Here is a 22,423-nt window from a genome sequence, read left to right as displayed (position 1 = left end):
TCCAAGTCTCTGTTAACTTGCATGCTTCGATCCATGTCTGGATCGAAAAAAGCCTCGCAAACCTCGCATTAACTGAATTTTTGTTCGCATTAAATGCGACCTGGTATCATTTTAAAATTCGCACTAAATGGAATATCGCACTATGTGAACTAGCATTAATCGAGACTTACCTGTATACTGGTTTCTGGTCGACGCGATATGTGTATAGAAACAGTAGAGACAGACGATTGCATTCTGACCCATACAGCGCCAGAGTAGGCGGTAGAATACACGTAGGCATACGTAGAATTCAGTGTAGTAGTAACAATAGTTTTTCACGAATATTTCGAAAACTAAAGCTTTCAGTTGATTATGCATAATAAAAAAGTTCTTCAACATCACGCCCCCGACAATATATTAAAGGGTCATTGAAATCAACCTATGTTGAGATTAGAAACTTTCTGTTTTTTGCAATAATAATCCTTAGCAATGAAAAAATGCAAAATGTTTTTTAACGGTACCAATCGGGAGACATACTCTACAAGATGCAAAAGGTTTCGTTCCAATTGGTCCATCCATCTCGGAGTAATCGGCGAACAAAACCAGAAAAAAAAGAGAAAAAATTTACTGATCGAATTGAGTATCCTCCTCCTTTTCGACGTCGGATAAAAATGAGAAATACTTGGGATCATTGGCAGTATCGAATTTGTGGCTAGATGCATTTCACTATAACGAACTATGCATAAATATGCGGCAAAGAGAAGACAATGTTTACCGCGAGCTTTTATCCAGAGTTCGTTTTGGTGTTTTTACGGAACAAGATATTGCCACATTATAATCGAGGACAATTCCTTTTCACTCTGAACGTAGTGAAGACAGATTAAATGAATTATGCAATTATGTCCAGAATTTACCGTTTGACGCAATTTGTATATTTCCTACGCGTTACATGTGTTATATATTTAGTACAGCCATGCTTAAAACAAGTAACAGCGAAGAAGTAAAACTAGTGTCACGCGACACTCTTGATTGTGTTGAATATTTAAAGAAACGTATGCACAAACTCTTAGATAAATACGAGAAGGGTAATTCGCAAACAGCTGGCTTACATAGAATTATCACTGTCAAACTTGGTGCCAAGGTGATCTTAAGGCGTAATATAGATATTACATTGGGCCACGTAATCGGTAATATTGGAGAAATTTTTGGATTCTTACGAGCACCGGATAGTGAAGACATCAACACAGTGCAGTTACGATTATCTACGGGTACTGTGCATTCGCTAGAAAGAATTACTTCCAAGATATTGGTCTTTATAATTTGGGTGCGGCTTCGGAACATTTAAACATCTCGATATATCTCGAAAACTACGCATCTGAACAAAAAATGTCATACAACATAAATAGTAGGAAATTGAATTTCCTACAAAAAAGGTCTCTTAACATTTTGCCATAGCTCGCACCGTGTTCGAGCGTCGAACGTTAAAGCTTGAAATTTCTAGAAGCTAGATCGCTTCCTTCGTCTCAGCTGTTCGTTCCGTCGACCTCCAGCGATCTCACTCGCTCCGTTGGCCGACGAAGCGAGCCGACTGAGCTGGTAGGCCGGCGGGCGACGGCGGAGACGGGGGGGAAACATAATATAAATATGCCGCCGCATACTTGCGAACGCTGCTGCTTCTTCTTATACGTCTTCGCGTACTAGTTCTTCTGAATTTCGAACGCGTTGCTTCGGAACGCAAGAACTGTCTAACATTTCTTTCTGATTAAACTTTATTAACATACAACTACAGAGTCTAAACTTTTCTTATTCATAAATTGCGCCTTTTTCTATACGAGCTTCGTAAACTGGAAGTCTATCGCTTCGGTAAGGTCGCGCACCGGCAAAAAATCGCTTCCGAATCCGTTTTCTAACCCCTTTCCCGGTTAAGGGGCGAAAACGATCAAACATTGGTCCTTCGAGCCGGATTGTGCGGTCAACGAACGTTTTTCCACGTCGCGAGTGAGTGGTGCTAGTGACCTCCTGGAAAATTGTGGCTGGACTCCCACGCCGGAAGACTCACCCGCCGCTTCAAAATAGGATTCCACTAACCAGGCAATCAGGCATCGGAAAAAGGAGTCAAACAAGAGAAAGATAAGTCTTATTCTTTATCTAAATCATTTCTCTTGCCGTAACGGTTTCTCCGTGACGTCATCCGCTTGGGCGTTGTCTTCTGAGGTCGAGCCTGTGTTTGTAAACGCATCGGAACGTCTCGAACTTCGAATCAACACTCGTTACTTCTAACGGCTTCGGAAACGCCCAGTTCTGAAAAATAAAAGGATTACGATGCCTGTGACGGAATACGCGGATATTTTACGGGAACAGGAGGAGCTCGGACGTTGGATCCAACGGTTTTGGACCAACCTTTGTAAATTGGGCAGGGAAAAAATTACGCGGGCAGTCTTAGAACAGCGTAGAGGTCTCCTTGAGCGATATTGGGATGCGTTTTTAAATGGTCACCGTCAACTGTTGCGATTCAAGGAAGCCCAGGACAGTGCTTACGTGGACCAAGACCGCTTTTCTACGATCGAAGAAGCTTATCTTCAGGTCGCGGCTCAGATGGCTCAGTACCAAGAGGACCTCGCGCAGGCGGGCCCCTCGCGTGGAGTGCAACCCCCTCCAGAACCACCGGGAAAGCCTCAATTGCCAAAAATACAATTACCCACTTTCTCAGGAGACCCCTTAAAATGGGAGAGTTTTCGAGATCTTTTTAAGAGTCTCGTTCACAGCGTTCCCAACCTTCAGGATGTACGGAAATTGCTGTACCTTAAGTCGGCCTTAACCGGAGAAGCAGCGGAGGTCATCCAAAATACGCCAATCACCGATGCTGGATACCAAGGAGCCTGGGAGGACCTGGAGCAGCGGTACGGGAACTTGCATCTTCTGTCTTTCGCGCACCACAGGGCCCTTCTTTCCTGCCCTCCCGCGCAACAACAGTCTGCCGCGGAATTGAAAAGGCTGTTAGATACATTCAAACAGTCGATTAGAGCGTACACTGCGCTGAAAAAACCGGTAGCTCAGTGGGATGAGTGGTTTGTTTATTTCTTAAGCCAAAAATTGGACAAAACCACGCACCTGGTCTGGGAGACCTCTCTAGCTGATAGCCGCGACGTACCGTCGTTCCGGCAGCTTTCTCTCTTTCTGGAAAATCGCATCCAAGCGTTGGATGCTGCTCAGGAGGCCGACCCAGTGTTGCATCCCGCGACATCCAAAGGTGCTCCGGCTAAAACAAAAAGGGAGGCGCCTGTAAAACGCACTAATGTAGCAGTCTTGGCTGCTTCGGCAAAGAGTCCCGCCCCTCGTAAGTGCCCCTCGTGTGCTGGAAATCATAACTTTGCTTATTGTTCAAAGCTAAAGGCGCTTCCACCTCGGCGCCGGAAGGAGCGAGCCCAGCAACTACAGGCGTGCTTTAATTGCTTGACCGTTGGCCACGACTTAACCAAGTGCCCGTCAAGCCAAGTCTGCTTAACTTGTGGCCACAAGCACCATACGCTGCTCCATGATGCGATGCCGAGTCCCACGAAGAATATGCCCGCGAACGTCGGAGACGTTTCGACATCGCAAACTTCAACGGCCTCCACCGAAACAGAAGAGAAGGGCGTGGCCGCTTCCTTTGCCTGTTCAGCTACCACTCGACCCGCCGCACTATTAGCGACGGCCAAGGTGAAGGTGGAGGCATCAGGAGAACTTCTCGAGGTCAGAGCCTTGTTGGACACCGGTTCGGACACGTCGCTTGTATCTGCTTGGGTAGCTCAAGCACTCCGTTTGCCACGGCGGGCGGTCAGCGTCGCCATCTCAGGAGTTGAAGAGAATGAAAGCTGAGTGGCGAAAAGTGAGGTTTCTCTTTCCTTACGCTCTCGTCTGGACCCCAGCTTTCATTTGTCGGTTCGAGCGTTGGTGCTGCGGAAACTTACTGCGTTACTTCCCGCTCGAGCAGTGCACTCACAATCCTGGCCGCATCTTCAAGGAGTGACTCTTGCGGATCCGGAATACGGGGTACCCTCTCGTATTGACTTAATCCTGGGAGCTGATATTTGTGGAGTTTTGTTACAGGACGAGTCGCGGGTCGGGCCGGTTGGCACACCGACGGCGAGGCGCACTCCTTTCGGGTGGGTGTTGATGGGCCCAGTCTCCGACACCAAAGGTCAAGGCAGCAAGGCGGTCGTCCACAGCCTTCACTGCCAAACGGACGACTCAACCAATAGGCTGCTTCGACGCTTTTGGGAGGTCGAAGAGCTACACGAGCAGCCTCCGTTATCACCAGAGGAACGGGAATGTGAGCGGCACTTTCGAGAGACACATTCTCGGGACGAAACCGGCCGCTATTCGGTACACCTACCTTTCAAATTGGATCCAAGCCTTGCCCTGAAGCCCTGCAGATCAACGGCGCTAAAGTTGCTGCTCAGCTGTGAGCGCAGGTTGGCATCCAACGAAGCCTGGCGAGACAAGTACTCGCAGTTCATGGAGGAATACGCAGCCTTGGATCACATGGAGGCGGTACCGGAGTCTGCGGTTCAGGATCCAGCTTACTATCTACCGCACCATGCCGTGGTGAAGCGATACGACCCTAGCGGCAAAATCAGGGTCGTCTTCAACGCCTCCTTTCGCACCGCCACTGGATCCTCTCTTAACGACTGTTTGATGCCTGGACCGAAACTACAGTCAGACCTCTGGATGATTCTAACACGATGGCGCTTATTTCGAGTAGTATTTACCTCGGATATTGTTAAAATGTTCCGACAGATTCGGGTACACCACACGGATGCGGATTGGACCAGGATACTTTGGCGCTCCAGACCCGATCAACCTGTACAGGACTTCAGGCTCAAGACCGTCACCTATGGCACAGCCTGCGCACCCTTCCTAGCGCTGAGGGTGTTGGTCCAACTTGCTGAAGACGAGGAGGAGCGTTTCCCGCTGGGAGCGGTCGCAATTCGTCGGCATTCGTATGTGGACGACATTCTTGCCGGAGCCGACGACGAGAAAGCAGCCCTCGAATTGAGACGACAGGTTATCTCCATCCTGCAGTCGGGAGGGTTCGATCTGAGCAAATGGGCATCGAATAAACCAAGCTTGCAGGAAGCGGAAGAATTTCAAACGTGCGTGTTCCAGGACTACCCTGGAGTCAGTACCTTGGGGGTCGTCTGGAGGCCAAACACGGACACCTTCTCTTTGCGTGTTCTTCCACCTCTCAATGAGCCCACGCGATACACTAAAAGGCGTATCCTATCGGAGGTAGCCAGCCTCTTCGATCCTTTGGGATGGGCGGCCCCTGTTTTAATTTTTGCAAAGATTCTTATGCAGGATCTTTGGATAATTGGCGCAGAATGGGATGAGGACTTACCTGAGCAACTACTTTCCGCATGGGAAACATTCCGAAGCAAGCTGAGCCAACTCGACGCTTTGGCAATTCCTCGCTGGACGAATTACTCGGCGGACATTGCGCAACTGGAGCTGCACGGGTTCTGCGATGCCTCCCAGCGAGCCTATGCAGCCGTCGTCTACCTGCGAGTGTCCAGGGGAGAGTCCAGCGTGGCCACACTGCTTGTGGCAAAAACCAAGGTGGCACCGGTCAAGGCACTTAGCATACCACGACTGGAACTGTGCGGCGCGGTGCTACTTTCCAAACTAATAGCGGAAGTATAAAGGGGATTGATCTTACCAGCAACCATCACGGCTTGGACGGACTCCAGCGTTACCCTCCACTGGATAAGAGGGCATGCCTCAACCTGGAAGCCCTTTGTTGCCCACAGGATTGCCACCGTGCAGTCCAATGTTCCGCCTCAAAATTGGAGGCACGTGGCCAACCAAAAACAACCCGGCGGATTTGGCTACCAGAGGGATAACGCCGTCGGAGCTCCTGTCGTCGCATCTATGGTGGAGTGGACCCTCTTGGCTCGTCGACCCCCCAGATCTGTGGCCTGCATCACCTCTAGGAAAGGTCGAAGAGGCGGACTTGGAGAGGGGTCGAGCACAAATCTACCTGGCAAAGGAAAACGAGGAGAACGATCTCCTATCAAGGTTTTCAAGTTTAACACGCTTAACGGCAGTGATTGCTCTCTGCTCTAGATTTCATCGACTTACCAGGAACCTGAACACCGAAACCGGGTTTATCCGGACTTCGGAGCGAGACGCTGCTCTACGGATCGCTATCGGGCTAGCTCAGAAGTCCGATTTCCAATCAGAGGTCGACCAGCTTCAACAGAGCAAGGAGGTACGGCGATCTTCCGCTCTTAGGGCCTTGAAGCCCTTCCTGGATGACCAAGGACTACTACGCGTCGGGGGCCGCCTCGACCTAGCCTCTATTCCCTACAACGAGAGGCACCCTTACATCATCGGGAAGAAGAATGCTTTGGCTACTCTTTTGGTTCGAGATGCCCATCTCCGTACCTTGCACGGAGGACCGCAACTCACCAGGAGCATGCTGGCGCGACGCTACTGGATAATCCATGGCCGTTCGTTGGTGAAAGACGTCATTAAAGGGTGCGTAAAATGTGCTCGCTACAGTGGTAGGCCGACCACGCAGCTGATGGCCCCCTTACCGCTCGAGCGCATCACTCCTCGGCGACCCTTTCTTTCCACCGGGGTGGACTATGCCGGACCGGTGAAGCTGCGGACATCACCAGGAAGAGGACACAAATCCTATAAGGGATATATAGCGCTGTTCATTTGCCTTACTACACGCGCAATTCATCTTGAAGCTGTCTCAGATCTTACCTCTGCCTCATTCCTAGCCGCTTTTCGCAGGTTCGTCAGTCGCAGAGGTCGCTGCGCCACCATGTTGAGCGATAATGGGACCGTTTTCCACGGAGCGGACCGGGAGTTGCGCAACATGTTCCGCGGCGCCTCCGCCTTTTACTTAGACGCCGCAGCTTCGTTGGCAGCCGATGGCACGGACTGGAGCTTCATCCCTCCGTATGCTCCGCACTTCGGGGGCCTATGGGAGGCAGGAGTTAGAACGGTTAAGCACCACCTACGGAGAATCGTCGAAAACGCTACGCTTACCTTCGAGGAGATGACAACGCTCTTGTGCCAGGTGGAAGCATGCGTAAATTCACGGCCGCTACATCCACTTTCCGACGACCCCTCGGACCTGTCGGCATTAACACCCGGACACTTTTTAATCGGTGAACCCACTTGTATCGTTCCGGATCCAGAATCCGAATCGCATAATATTTCTCTTATTTCGCGTTGGCGACAAATATCTATATTACGTTCTCACTTTTGGCACAGGTGGAGGCGGGAATATCTGCAAAGCCTTCAGCAGCTTCCCAAATGGCGTCAGCAGAAGGAGAACCTGGAGCTGGGGACACTAGTGTTACTACGCGACGAATCGCAACCTCCGGCAAAATGGCCGCTGGGCCGGGTCGAAGCCCTTCATCCAGGGCCAGATGGACGAGTGAGAGTAGCCACCTTCAGAACTATTAGCGGTTCTGTCACCAGACCAATAGTCAAGTTGTGCCCCCTCCCGGTGTCTTCTGCTGACGTCACTTCATCTGCTTCGACGTAATTTTCCGTTTGGAATTTTTCCATGCGTTTAAAAATTTATATAGTTTATGGCGGGCGGTTTGCTGCCATAGTCGATTCAATCGCATATTTTTTTTCTTTATACTTTATATTTCAAGGTTACTTATAACGTTCTATTTTCTTTATATAATTACTTACCTTTGTATTATATTAGTTGTAAGTCTTTTCACCTTTATACACTTAAAACTACACACTTGCTCAACGGTCTGATGCGCGTAACTATACTGGACGCTTTAAGGTTATATATGGGCCAGGTTTCTTTGAAGCAGTGCGTGCTTCTTTGCCGTCCAAAGAAGGCGGGCGGTATGTTCGAGCGTCGAACGTTAAAGCTTGAAATTTCTAGAAGCTAGATCGCTTCCTTCGTCTCAGCTGTTCGTTCCGTCGACCTCCAGCGATCTCACTCGCTCCGTTGCCGACGAAGCGAGCCGACTGAGCTGGTAGGCCGGCGGGCGACGGCGGAGACGGGGGGGAAACATAATATAAATATGCCGCCGCATACTTGCGAACGCTGCTGCTTCTTCTTATACGTCTTCGCGTACTAGTTCTTCTGAATTTCGAACGCGTTGCTTCGGAACGCAAGAACTGTTTAACATTTCTTTCTGATTAAACTTTATTAACATACAACTACAGAGTCTAAACTTTTCTTATTCATAAATTGCGCCTTTTTCTATACGAGCTTCGTAAACTGGAAGTCTATCGCTTCGGTAAGGTCGCGCACCGGCAAAAAATCGCTTCCGAATCCGTTTTCTAACCCCTTTCCCGGTTAAGGGGCGAAAACGATCAAACACACCGTTTCCGAGATATTTGCAGATTTACCTCAAGGAAAGGGGCGTCACGCACATATTCCGAGATATTTCTTCTTCTTGTTCTTTTTCTGCACAGCTGCGCTGGAAGTGGCATTTCCAGCTTAGAATAGTGCAGAGTTACCTCAAAGAAAGGGGCCACGGTGTTTCTTCATCTTTATTATGTCGGTACGGCGACGGAACTTTGAAATATCTCGATATATCTCGAAAACTACGTATCTGATCAAAAAATGTTATAGAACATAAATAGTAGGATATTTAATTTTCTACAAAAAAGGTCTCTCAACATTTTGGTATAGCTCGCATCGTGTCCGAGATATTTACCTTTATAATGTTGGTGCGGCTTTGGAACATTTAAATATCTCGATATATCTCGAAAACTACGCACCTGATCAAAAAACGTCATACAGCATAAATAGTAGGAAATTCAATTTCCAACAAAAAAGGTCTCTCAACATTTTGCCATAGCTCGCACCGTTTCCGAGATATTTGCAGATTTACGGGTCACGTAGAGTCAGTCCCCACCACCCTTTTTACTCTAGTTTTTGAGTATAAAAAGGGTGGCGACAAGGGCACCTCGGGTCTAGTTGAAGTCTAGAATCAGTTCGATACACGTCAGTACGTTCTTTTTCGGATAATCTCTGCAACGAGGAAACTCTGCGAGATCGGGTATTCAAGTCCCTTTCAAGCACTCACAGTAACTATACAGTACGTTGTCTGCTGTTAAGCATTATTATAATCGTTGTAGTCCGCCCCCGTTTGCACGTGTTCGTGAAAACCGAGAAGGATTAGATTCTTGCTTCGCGGAATCGAAACCAAACTTTATTTATTCAACTCATTTAAAACTTGCAACCTAGAGTTCAATTCATTGAATACCGCGACAATTACACACAACAATTGTAAGGTCCGGAATAGAGAATAAACTCATACTAGTTTAATTTACATACTATTGTTCAATTATATTTACTGTCCAGAAACCCACTAAGGTGTACCTTTACCGCTCGAGGTACACCAATCAAGTTACGAGACCTAATACTAACGCTTCCTGCGGCTCCCTACGTTAGCCATACGTAGGTTCGTCCGCATATCACTCTCCTGAGGCTCCCTACGTTAGCCATACGTAGGTTCGTCCTCCACTCTATACCTTTCCTGTGGCTCCCTACGTTAGCCATACGTAGGTTCGTCCACCATAGCCAACCTCCTGGAGCTCCCTACGTTAGCCATACGTAGGTTCGTCTCCACATCTACTTCCTTAGGCTCCCAGTGTTAATAACAACACTGGTCAAGCCATTAACAATTACCATTTACCTAAATTAAGCCCCGGCTACGCAGCCGCCCCCTCCGGCTCGTAACAAAAGCATACAAACACCGCGACATATGTTTTTAATCTTTTAGTATTTCGGTGTCGTTTCTCTTTAATATAAAAGGGACCGCAGTAATCGATTCCGGTAATTAGAAATGGTCGATTTACGCGAACGCGATCGTGTGGTAGGTTTCCCATCAAGTAGGACGGAATAGTAGGCCGTGCTTTATTGAATGTTACGCATTTACGAAGAATGGATTTCACTGATACTCTTCCATTGATAGGCCAATAGACTTGGCGTATGGCATGTAACGTGCTCTGTGTTCCGCTATGACCATGTTTTATGTGAAATTCGCGAATGATTAATTCGGTTATGTGGTTTGTCTGTGGTATTAATATAGGGTGTTTGATGTTATAAGGTAGTTCCGAGTGTTTTATCCTACCACCTACGCGAATAATGCCGTCCTTGTCTATAAATGGATATAGGGATGCAAACTTAGTTTTATTTGCGGATGTATTTGACGCGAGTTCCGCCAACTCTTTAAAAAATACCGCTGCTTGTAGGTTCCTAATGATTTGGATATGGGCTTGATGTAATTCGATCGTTGTGAGTAGGCCTATGTGTTTTGTTTTGTTACGTGCGTTATAGCAGAACCGTAAACAATATGCAATAACGCGTTTCAATAGCGTGAATGATGAGAATTTATTCAATGCGTCAAATTCACTAATTGTTTGAGTCTTTAACACCACGACTTTACGTATTTCGGGTATTTCAATGGGGTGCAGTTTATTACTCGGCCAGGACTCTTCAGGTAGCGACAGCCAGCGTGGCCCGGTTTGCCAGGAATGATGTTTTACAAATTCAAGTGGGTTTGCACCCCTCGACAGAAGGTCTGCGGGGTTACCTTCAGACGGCACGTGACGCCATTGTGACGGATCACTGCCTTGTTGTATTCCGCTTACTCGATTAGCTACGAATTGCTTTAAAGTGTGTGGTGCTGTATTTATCCAATGCAATGCAATCATTGAATCTGACCAGAACGTCTTTTTGTTAATTGGTATGTCTATAGCCTTATTGATGTTAGTGTATAATTTTATTAGTAATACAGCAGCACACAACTCTAAGCGTGGTAGTGACTGCGTTTTTAATGGAGCTACTCGGGATTTAGAGCATAGAAGGCGTACTGTGATCCTTTGTTTTGAATCGACACTCCGAAGATAGATAGACGCTCCGTACGCTTGCTCGCTAGCGTCGCAGAAGCCGTGAAGTTGTATTTGCTGGGGATGACCAGGTATAACGTGTCTTGGAATGTTGAGATCGCGAACTATATGCAATTGAGACTCGAATGTGACCAATGCGGTATGAATATCGAACGGAATTGATTCGTCCTAACTCAGTTGACATTTCCAGAGACTTTGCATGATCATTTTAGCTTTTACAATCATTGGACCTAACAATCCGAGTGGGTCGAATAATTGTGCAATTTTTGACAGAGACGTTCTTTTTGTTATACGTTGTAATGATTCTGCCTGTCTGATTGTGTATCCTAATGTATCATTGGACGCATTCCAATATAAACCTAACGTCTTTTTTCCGTCTGCTACATCAAGTGCTAAATGGTTATCTTTGTTGTTTCCTTGTAACGGTTCGATGAGACTTGGTTCGTTTGAAACCCATTGTCTCAAAAGGAACCCTCCCTTGGCGGTCAACTGCATGAGTTCGTCGCGTATCTTGATTGCTTCGTCTAACGTGTTTGCACCAGTCAAAACATCGTCTACGTAAAAATCTCTAGTTAATATTTTGGCGGCTCTCGGGTGAGTTTCACCTTCATCGTGTGCGAGCTGATGAAGGGTTCGAATCGCGAGATATGGGGCTGACGCGGTTCCGTAAGTAACTGTATTCAGCTGATATGTTCGAATTGGGTCGCTGGGACTTTCGCGCCACAATATGTTATGGTACTGGCAATCATCGTGATGTAGTTTTACTTGCCGATACATTTTTGCAATATCCGCCGTTAGCACGTACTTGTGACACCTGAAGCGTGTGACAATAGTGAATAGATCGTCCTGGATAGTTGGTCCGACCATTAAAATATCGTTTAATGATAAACCGGAAGATGAATGTGCCGATGCATCGAATACTACTCTAACTTTAGTGGTGAGACTGTCGGTTTTGACGACCGAATGATGCGGTAAATAATACCCGGTGTTAGTTTCGTTTTTTATTTTCGACATGTGACCTAGCTCCTCATATTCCTTTAAAAACGCGCTGTATTGCTCTTTGTGTACCGGATTTTTATTAAGAGATCTTTCAAAAGAAAAGAAACGTTTTAATGCAATGTTGTACGAGTCGCCTAAATTGTCGGGAATACCCTTGAATGGAAGTCGAACCGTGTACGACCCTAAGGAATCGCGAATCGTGTGCTGTTGATAGTGTTTTTCGCATGCTTGTTCTTCTCCCGACATTATTCGTTCAGAGAAACATTCTTCAATGTCCCAAAATTTAGTCACATCTTCGTGAAGCGATTGGAGTGATAAATTGCACGTGGTGGCTTTAACCCTTTCGCTCCGGCAGTGTGCTCCGTCGGAGTGGCACCGCTGTACGCGCCATCGGTACCGCCGAATAACGCCACTGAACGGAGCTCTGCGCCGTAAAGTGTGCATGTTGGTAAACTGGTGTTCGGACATACATCTTTCGCTGCAGCCTTGTCATTCTTCGGATCGTACACTTCTTTAAATGTTACACAACAACATATTTGGAGATTTTGCAATTATTACCAATAAAAATATATTTAAATATTAAAAATTACACTTTACAATAACAAATTAAAGTTCTCAATAATTTAATTCAGAGTGATAAATTTTAAAGCAAGGGTCGACACACAATCCCACATTACAGTTTTTGCATTCATACGCAGTTTCGCGTCTTCTGTCGTTCGCATGGCAAACAACACACCTTCTCCTTGGTTTTTTTCCTACCGATTTATAAGCCGACGGAAAATGTCGTTCTGTTAATCTTAGTGGATGATTACTCCCCGATCGATGTTGCTGACTTCTACTTTGATGGTACTTCTCCAGTATTTTCCTAATTAATTGCAATTGAAATTTTGCCATGGATATCGGTAGTTTCATCTTATGCTTGTACAGACCATAAGCGTTCCAGACGCAAATGTCTACCAAATGAAAGAAAAATTTCCGGTACCACTTCAAAGATATCCGGGTCGAGTTCACGGTGCTTATGACCATATCAGCTTTATCCACTGCACCCATTGAGTTATTGTAGTCTAACACGCACACAGGTTTCTGGATAATTCTTTCTCCTCCGTGCCTGATTACCGTCTTAAATTCTGGGGTATGCATTGTAGAAAGCATATACACCTCTCTTTTGTCCATCCACTTTAAAACTAATAAGTTGTCGGTTGATTTAAATGCAGCCTCTCCCCCTTTTAATTGTTTGTCAATTTTGGGCATTCCTTTCCTCCTTTTCATTACAGTCCCGCACGCATTTGTGCCATTATTATGTAAAAACTTAAATAAAGCGGGACTCGCATACCAATTATCTACATAACGGGTATGGCCCTTTCCCAGATGCGGTTTCATAAGGCTTTCCACTATTGCTCCAGATTTTCCAATGTCTACATTTTCAGTATCCACCATCGTAGATGATCCGGCATAAACAATTAAATCTTGCACGTACCCTGTCTCACAATCCGCCAGAATAAACGATTTTATACCAAATCTGTTTCTTTTTGATGGTATGTATTGTTTAAACGAAAGCCGCCCTTTATATAGAAGCAGACTTTCATCAATGCATAGCCGTTGATAAGGCTGAAATGATTCATTAAATGCTTTCCGTAATATTTCAACGACGTTCCGTATTTTATATAAACGACAATTAGTATGGTCAACATCATCGGTGAAATGTAGCATTTGTAGTATTTTAAAATAACGGTCTCTCGTCATTACTTCTGCAAAAATATCGCTACGCAGAAGTTTATCTTTACTCCAGTACTCTGCTAATGATAATTTCTTGTTGCGTGTCATCAATAATGTCACAGCAAAAAAACAATATAATTCGGGTAATACTGTTCCATCTGACATATCTACGTTATTATTATTCTTTCGAGACCAATATTGATTAGATTCCCTTACAATCAACTCTACGAGCTCTTCAGAAACAAAAAGTTGAAAGTAGTCTAAGATTTTTGCCGATCTATCAATATTCTTTTTAATTCCTGCATCCGCTACCGCAAACTTATATATTTTGGGATTGAATGTTTTCGACGTCCATATTTCGCAATTACTGTCATGGGCTTCAATCTCTTCTGCTTCTGATTCAGAAGTATCACATATAGCTCTTCTATTTCTGTGTTGTATTACATTAATTTGATTTTCATTATCTGACTCACTGTTCGAATCAATTAAGCCGTTATAGGATGCAATTCTTTTCGACCTTCTTTGTGCCATTCTAATACGGGAGGTACAAAAAGATTTTATAAAACAAACTAAACAAAGCCCTAAGTAAAATTTTAAAATAAATGTTGCAAACCTTGAAAACTTAACAGCTTCTCTCCAATTTCTTCTAATGATTCAAGGAAGATTTCCTGTTACGTTGTAACGAGCGTTTCGAGATGTCGCGACTGTCCCGAGAGTGGGAGGCCTCGCGAAGGTCCTCGCGTGATAAGCGACGAGCAAGGAGAGCGAGATATGCCTGCGATGCGAATAAACGCACCTCGAGAAACCTCCTCCTCAACGCATCAACGAACTTGTAAGCGTTAACCGTCGATAATTCTAAATGTTTCTTACACACGAACAATAAATATAAAGGATCGTTCTAAATATCAGTGTATTACCTATCAAATGGGTTCAACGTTGTACCTTTGTACAATGCAAACACTTTACTCTCGAATAGAACCAGAGAATAACACAAATGCCATCGATGTACAGTATGCCCAAAGATAAAAACATCGCGGGCCTCATGGTCAAGTGGTGTCACGCTGACGTCGTCTATAGGCGACGCCCGTACACACAGGTCGTCGCGCGGATGCCGTCTATAGGCGACGCTCGTACACACAGGTCGTCGCGCGGATGCCGTCTATAGGCGACGCTCGTACACACAGATCGTCACGTGGATGTCGTCTAAAGACGACGCTCGTAGCGAAAGGGTTAATAGGTTGTGTATTGGCGATTTCACCTGTCACTATTCATCCTAATCTAGTCTTCTGCAATTTCATTGTTGAATGGTCAACTGAGATTTGCCCTACACACAGAAGCTCCCAGAAATTTTGAGCGCCAATAAGCCCGTCTATTGAAATTGGGATCGGCAAGACGAATACCTTTCGGAATTTGTAAATGTTGTCTGCTAATAGGTTCAACGGGCAATTGCTGCGATATGGTCTTAACGACTAGGAAGTTGAATTTGTTTGAATAATTGCTATGACACGATTTGATTGTAGCGTCTGTTTGTTTTGAAATTGTTGAGCTCATGGCATTCATACCGCTGAGCGGTATCGAGATCTTTCGCGTTTTTAACCCTATTCGCCGACACAAATCTTCGGTAAGAAAGTGTGATTGAGAACATGAATCTAACAGTACGCGGCAAGTATGAGCCTTTCCTGTGTTGTCTAGTATTTCTATGACGGCAGTGGATAGCAACACTTGAGAAGATTGTGAGTTGACTGACATACACGTGGCATTTGCCTGAACGGGTTTAGGAGTGATATTGGATTCTATATGTAGCAATGTGTGATGCTTCTGGTTGCATCGCTTACAGGTTGTAGCTTGACAATCATTAAACGAATGACCTCGTCGAAGGCAATTAAAGCAGAGATTTCTTTCTTTCACCAATTGAGACCGTTCCGAAACCGATGCTTTGGTAAAAGTATCACAATTTTGAGAGAAATGCGTGCCCTTGCAGAAGTTACATGCTACGGAATGTTGAGTTACGAATGCTTGAGGAGTGTTGAATCTGGTATCTCTAAATGTACGTTGATTTTGATAACGCGGTAATTGTCCGTTTCGACTAGGTATGATGGGATCTGGCGGGGTTGGACTATTGCCCGATGTTTTCAGTGGCTCGAGTACCTGACACCGTTCATGCAAAAACCCGAATAGCTCCTCGAGTTTTGGAAAATGCGTGTGTTTTGTGTGTTCCTTCCATTTCTGTGCAGTTTCTTTGTCCAATTTAGACGTGAATAAATAAATGAGAAGAGTATCAGTGCTAGGTTGGTCGAGCGCTTGTAACGCACGGTAATGTGCTTCTATATTATTCAAGAAAGTTCGGAGATCCCGATGTGACGATTTTCGAATTGGTGTTATATTGAACATTGATTGTAAGCGATTTGCTACGATACACGCTGGTTGATTATACCGTTTTTCTAGTATATCCCACGCAACTTTATAATTAATGGCTGAAATACTGAGTGATTCTATCGCCTTTGCGGCTTCGTTTTTCAAACACGATCTTAGATACATTAACTTTCTACAATCATTAATCCGTACATTATCGTGAACTGTTGAGCGGAATTGGTCACAAAAGCCTGGCCAATCCTCATATGATCCGGCAAATGACGGCAAGTTGATCTTTGGTAACGTAACTTCGCTATCGAATGAGTCTACCGGTGATATCTGATTGGACGATCCCGGAGCGAGATTACTGGCTGTTTGATTTTGCAAATTCAAGGCATTCGTGATACTTACCAACCGACCTTTACAGTTAGCGTAACAAGATTTTATGTAAATTCGTTCGCGCATTAAATCACCTGTTCCATCCGTACCGTCTAATTCAATTTAGGTTTTCGCAAATGCTCCGTATTCTATTTCGAGTTCTTCGAATTGAACCTTTAAAATTTCTAATGCCACGGTTCCCGATTCAAAGCTATCTAGTGATTGTTGGAAGTTTTGTAATTCGAGTTTAAACGCGTCGCGTCTCAATTTAAGGTTTTTCATGCGATCTTCATGACTCGGCGCCATTGTAAATTGGTAAATGAAATAGAGTTTCGATTGATGGGAACGTAATAACGACAAGGAAGTGACTCAAAAACAAGAGTGCGGACTTACGTTGTCGAAGACTTGTCTGTAGATGACCACGATGCGTTAACTACTCATGTGCTGGTTGAACTCCCTTCGTTGACAAATGATGTGCCAACGTTGCTGTGTTTCCACGACGATTCTTCTGCTTGAATCGTTTGACGTGTGTTGTTGCGAGGATGCTGCACTCACGGTGCCGCTGACTCCTCCAATGTGATGTTTTGGATCAGGCTTCCAAGCTTTGACCCGATGACTGTGATGTGTTTGTCGACTGGACGCTCCTGCGTCACCGACGTTGGACGTGTTTGAAGATGCTGCGCTTCCTGCGCCGCTGACTCTTCTGCTGCTGTCGTGATGGATCAAGGCTTCCACAGCACTTAATCCGGCTCGAAGGACCAATGTATAATACTCTGACTTGAGACCGTTGTTTCGAGTCTCAAACGTCACAGTTACTCTCGAATAAATTAATACTCGAGAACAGTTTTTTATGTTAAGTGATTGAATCAGTTGGTTGGTTTGATATGACGTATATTTCAATAACAAACTGTATATTACAAGATGATCGTGAGTATGTTTCGAGGTGTTGTTACTACGAGAGTTGTCAGTGTTCTAACTAGCGCATTTTCGTGTGCGTGGATAAAAGGAAAATGCTCGATGCCTAAACCTATTGCTGATTGGTGGAGAAAATGTGGAGGGAGGTGTGAACGAGTGGAAGTGACGTAGTCGATGAGTTGCCGTGAGTTTTTCCATAATTTTTGGAACTTCCTTAATTTCTAATTGCGGAGCGCTTAACGGTATGCAACCCCAATCAAGGGTAGTCGACCAGGCGTTGGTTTTATGGCATTTGGTATAATTTTTACCTGATGGTTGTTCGCCGGGACGTGAAGGGTCTGCGAGGCAACAATCGAGATATTTCAAAGTTCCGACGCACTACCAAAATTATAATGATGAAGAAACACCGTGGCCCCTTTCTTTGAGGTAACTCTGCACTATTCTAAGCTGTAAATGCCACTTCCAGCGCAGCTGTGCAGAAGAAGAACAAGAAGAAGAAGAAATATCTCGGAATATGTGCGTGACGCCCCTTTCCTTGAGGTACATCTGCAAACAGCTCGGAAACAGTATGAGCTATGGCAAAACGTTAAGAGACCTTTTTTATAGGAAATTAAATTGCCTACTATGTATGTTGTATGACATTTTTGGATCAGAAGCGTGGTTTTCGAGGTATATCAAGATATTTCACAGTTCCGACGCCGTACCAACATTATAAAGATGAAGAAACACCTTGGCCCCTTTCTTTGAGGTAACTCTGTACTATTCCAAGCTGTAAATGCTACTTTCCGCGCAGCTGTGCAGAACAAGAACAAGAAGAAGAAGAAATATCTCGGAAACGGTGCGACCTATGGCAAAATGTAGAGACCTTTTTTGTAGAAAATTAAGTTTCCTAGTAATAATGATATTGTTATTAAATGTACGTTGATCTGTAGGAAGGAATCAATATATTACGTTATATGTAATGCAGTAGATGCAGTAATAAGGGTACTGTTATTATATGTATATTACATATCTACTGTAGATATAGTAATAATGATATTGTTATTAAATATACATTGATGTGTAGGAAGGAATCAGTATATTGCATTATATCTAATTATATCTTTCGTCGGGAAGGGGTCCAGTTCGTTTACAGGAACGCTCATTGTTCGTTTCCCGATTCTTCTGATACTTCATCGGGTTGCTCGGTTACTTCCGGTTGAATTTCGGGAGCCATCTCAGAAATTCTGACCCTTACTGGTGTCTGATCCCGTCTTGGTCGAGTATCTTAGGCCATTGGTGGTTGTCTTGGCTGGTCTCGTGGCCCTTCCCTGGGTCCGGAGTTGCCCCGTTGGGGAAATCCTCTGTTTCCATACATTGGATTTCTCGGAGCGATATTCCGTTGAGCATTATTTTGCTGAGGCATTGGTGGTCTTGCTCGATCAAATCGTTGCCATTCGAGTGGTTGGGCACGCGATCGGTTGACTGTTCCTCCATTGTCCCATCGGTCGAGTAGTGTAAGGAAAGCATCGACTGTCGTGATGTTCTGCCTGGTGACTGAATCGTGGACTGCTTGGGTGAAATGTCGGGTCAATATCTGGACGATTTCATCGTCGCTCCGACGCGGTGTTAGGTTCCTCGCATCCCCAATTAAACGCATGGCATACGTGACTCTTGTTGTTCCCGAGTCATCACGATAATAACCGGTTTCCAGGTTAGTTCGTATTTTACGTTGCACAGTCGTGCTCCAAAATTGGGACAGGAATCCGCACGCAAACTCATCCCAGGTGCGAATGTCTCCCGAAACTAAATCCCACCAATCGCTTGCCACTCCTTTGAGGGCTTGATCGATAATAAGTCGCATTTCATCCTCCTGAACGCGTGAAATTCTAACAAAACGCTCTAATTCCCGAAGAAATTTGGGAGGACGTTCTTTTGAGGTGCCCTCAAATGACGGAAGTTGAGGTTTGACACGAAACGGTCTTTCTACTGGAGAATGAGATTCCACACGAGAACCGGTTGATGGAACGCGTCGCGATTGCGTATTGTTCGTGGTCGTGGCTTGTTGACTCGCCACGTTCAACTCTGCTGACCTGGTTTGGAAACCTAGGATATCTTCCCGGACCTCTGTTCGAATCTGAGTTAAAGATTGGTATAACTCTTCCCCTTGTTGTCTAATCTGTGAATCAATCCGCTCAGACAGGGTTTTCTCTAGTTGGGCTAATTTTGCCTCCTGCCTGTCTTGTTTCTCGGTGAGGCTGATAAGTAAGTTAGAAATGCTATCTAATGTCGCGCCCGTTTCCCCTGTTTTAGATGGAGCAGTTGCCGGCGAATTGTCGCTTGTTTTATCGGGTAATGTAGCTGTCACAATAGGTGATCTCTGAATTCGCGAGCCTCCGAATAGCGCGGAACTAATTGTTTGGTCCGTTCTATCGTCCGCATATAATAATTCGTTCGGTGACGCATCTTGTTGCTTGCGCGTGTTCGCCCGCGTCTCTTTTTGCATTTTAGTAATTTACTGGTCACCGTATTCGGCCCCTTAGTTGGGCGCCGAATGTAACGTTTAGATCTTTCGCTACTTATGCGAAGGAGAAGATAACGCGAGTAGTACGAGCGTACGATTTCCCCTTGCGCGTCTCAAGGAATGGTTCGCGTTCGCTGCACGTTCGCGAAGGCAGAAGGAACGGTGAAGTCAGTAACGAGACGTAAGTTTGCGGTGTAACAAAATATTGATTTATTCAATGAAGAGAGTGACTGGAGTATGGCAAAAGAGCCTATCACAGAATGGTAGAAGCACCGCAAATATTGTGGCAGTTTACGCGTTAACAGTCAACGGAACGCAATTCTCATCTAATAGATGTTCAATAGACGCGCTGATTATAAAAATAGAATTATATGTTGTGACCCTTTCGGGGTTCACTCTATACAAAAAGGGATATCGCAAAATACAAAATCTTCGTTGGGCGCCAGCCACTTATCGTGGCAACCGAAAGCATACAAAAGGAAAGGGGTATGGGGCGTTACACTGGAGGGTTCGCGGGCACTTACGTCCGTACAACCTCGCGGGGGAGTGCGCGAGGAGGAAATAGCTGGGGGTGGGAAGGTACAGGGTCGGGATGGGTTCTCGCGGGGGTCTCTACGTTACGCGTAGTTTTAAAAAAGGGGGTTCAAACGAGAAGGGGTATGTTGCCAGAACTCAGGATGACACAATTGTAGTAATTGAGGGGACTCACCAAACGGGTGGGTACGCCACACACACACCAATACGCCCGACAATACGTCTAAATATCTCGACTGTATGATCGCCTTCTATAATCGCTTTGGACACTCTCAAATCGCTCAAATGACTCAGTAACAATGGTAGCCTAGGGCTCAATGACGGCTCGTCGTCGCCGCTGCGATGACGAGACCGTCGCGGGATATTTTTGGGAGAGGGTGGGGTTTTGGAACGGGGCCTTTTTCGGCACGGGACTGATCGATTATCGATACTCGATACACCGGTGATCGGGGTCGATGGGACTGACGGACTTCCTGCAGTGACGGGTGGGCTGAGGTCTTCGGGCTCGGCGACAGATGGCTCCGGGTGGGCGTTTGCGTTAATTTGGGCCGCTTCATCTTAGTTTCTGGGAGATCCCTTGGGAGTCCCACGTTGCTCCGTTTATTGGAGGGGTGGGTCTGTCGCCGGCCTCGATGCTCCTTGTGGGGGTGATCCTTGTTGACCTGTCCGTCGCCTCCATCGGTCCGACACCGGTGGCTGGGGGAAAGGGGTAAGGTGAAGGAAGGGTTAGAGGTTATTATTAGGTGGGCGCATAGGTGGGAGAAAGCGCAGCGATTGTAACGGGAGGGGGGGGGCACGGGTGTCACCACGTTACAATGTATAACGGACTTGACTAGATTGATCGTCAATAATTCTTACCAAGCACGCAGATCGGATTTACACGAATTAGTAGTGTAATGCAAAAATAGTAACGCAAAAGAAAATATTTCAACCAGTCGAGCGACTTTAACGCGACCCAAAAAACTCAGTCTTCTTTTAATACGGAAAAATGACTGGTTGAATAACGCACTTAAGTCTTGCGGAATAATTATAATAGAATATAAAATAATATAAGAAAATATAACGTAAAGAAAAAATCTCAACCAGTCGAGCGACTTTAACGCGACTCAAAAAGCTCAGTCTTATTTTAAGAAATATAAGAAAATATATGAAAAGAATAACGCAAACGATCTGAACGCAAAATCGTGACTCTGCTCGGAATGCGAAAAGTAATATACACACGACGGTTACAAAATTTCGTTGGCCGTCTACGATTCAAACGTCTTTCGCCAAGGACGAGTTATTATCGCTCGATTTGTTTCGGAAACATACACCGAAATCACGACGCACGAAGGTCGCGTGATCGTGGAGCGCGTAGGCAAAAAGGAACGTTTAAAATTAACCGTGCAGCGAAATATTAGCTTTGACGCGCCTCTTGAATCGCAGAATGGCGAGATAGTGGATTCCGAGGATACTTCTGGTCCAGCGAGGTTTTCACCTGCGAACCTCAGATCGACAGGGGCACTGACTTCACGATTTCACTCACAATCAAAGGATGAGAAAGTCGCGCACTAAGTCCCGACCCTCGACTCCTTTGCAGATTGAAATACGTGAATTTAAGAGTATCCGATAACCGTGGATTTGCCGGAATCCGTCAACGTTCTTCCTGTCGTACGAGGCGTACTCAAAGAAGAAATTAAGACTGCCAAGAGCGAGATCACGGCCCTCCAAATTGCAATGTAAAATTGCCAGAGCACAAGCAAAACGAGGATGACTCGACTAGGTTTCCCTAGGAATCAACGTCGTCTCGGATATGCCTGTGTAGAGCGATCTTTCAAGGGTGCGGAGTCCCAAGATAGAGGGCCACTACTTAATGAAAGAGAGATGTCCAAGCTCGGGCTCTAATCACGACTTGCTGGATCGCAATCTTAAGACGGTTGTCTCTTGGAAGAGAGCCGTAGGTGAAAGCGTCCGTTCTGCTTGTCGTTTGGGACCAGAGTGTCGATCGATGGATAGACACTGAGCTCCTTCGATCCGGCGTTCGAAGGAAGGGATCCGCGCACGCGCTCCACCGTGATTAATATGTAGGGATAGCACATACCATCACTATAGTTCCGATCGCCCAAGAAAAATCTATACTACTTGTACTATACTATGTAACTGTACGAATGTACGGTT

At 45.6% G+C, this 22,423-nt stretch overlaps 4 protein-coding genes across 4 annotated transcripts; 3 read left to right on the top strand and 1 right to left on the bottom strand.

Moving 5' to 3' along the window:
• Positions 1-2,301: 2,301 nt before the first annotated feature.
• LOC123989047 lies at positions 2,302-3,837 on the top strand. The gene has a single exon (XM_046289764.1). It carries the CDS (start codon positions 2,302-2,304, stop codon positions 3,835-3,837), a length of 1,536 nt encoding a protein of 511 aa, XP_046145720.1.
• Positions 3,838-4,134: 297 nt separating this feature from the next.
• Positions 4,135-5,661, top strand: LOC114882021. The gene has a single exon (XM_046289763.1). It carries the CDS (start codon positions 4,135-4,137, stop codon positions 5,659-5,661), a length of 1,527 nt encoding a protein of 508 aa, XP_046145719.1.
• Positions 5,662-5,734: 73 nt separating this feature from the next.
• On the top strand, positions 5,735-7,525 carry LOC123989046. The gene has a single exon (XM_046289762.1). It carries the CDS (start codon positions 5,735-5,737, stop codon positions 7,523-7,525), a length of 1,791 nt encoding a protein of 596 aa, XP_046145718.1.
• A 3,512-nt stretch (positions 7,526-11,037) lies between these two features.
• On the bottom strand, positions 11,038-12,114 carry LOC114881933. Its single transcript, XM_029198815.2, has one exon. It carries the CDS (start codon positions 12,112-12,114, stop codon positions 11,038-11,040), a length of 1,077 nt encoding a protein of 358 aa, XP_029054648.2.
• Between the last annotated feature and the right edge of the window lie 10,309 nt (positions 12,115-22,423).

This window comes from Osmia bicornis, unplaced genomic scaffold (genome assembly GCF_907164935.1).
Source record: "Osmia bicornis bicornis unplaced genomic scaffold, iOsmBic2.1, whole genome shotgun sequence".
In the NCBI taxonomy this organism is placed as follows: domain Eukaryota; kingdom Metazoa; phylum Arthropoda; class Insecta; order Hymenoptera; family Megachilidae; genus Osmia; species Osmia bicornis.
Note: the sequence above shows the minus strand (reverse complement) of the source record. Positions and strands in the feature narration are given on the sequence as shown.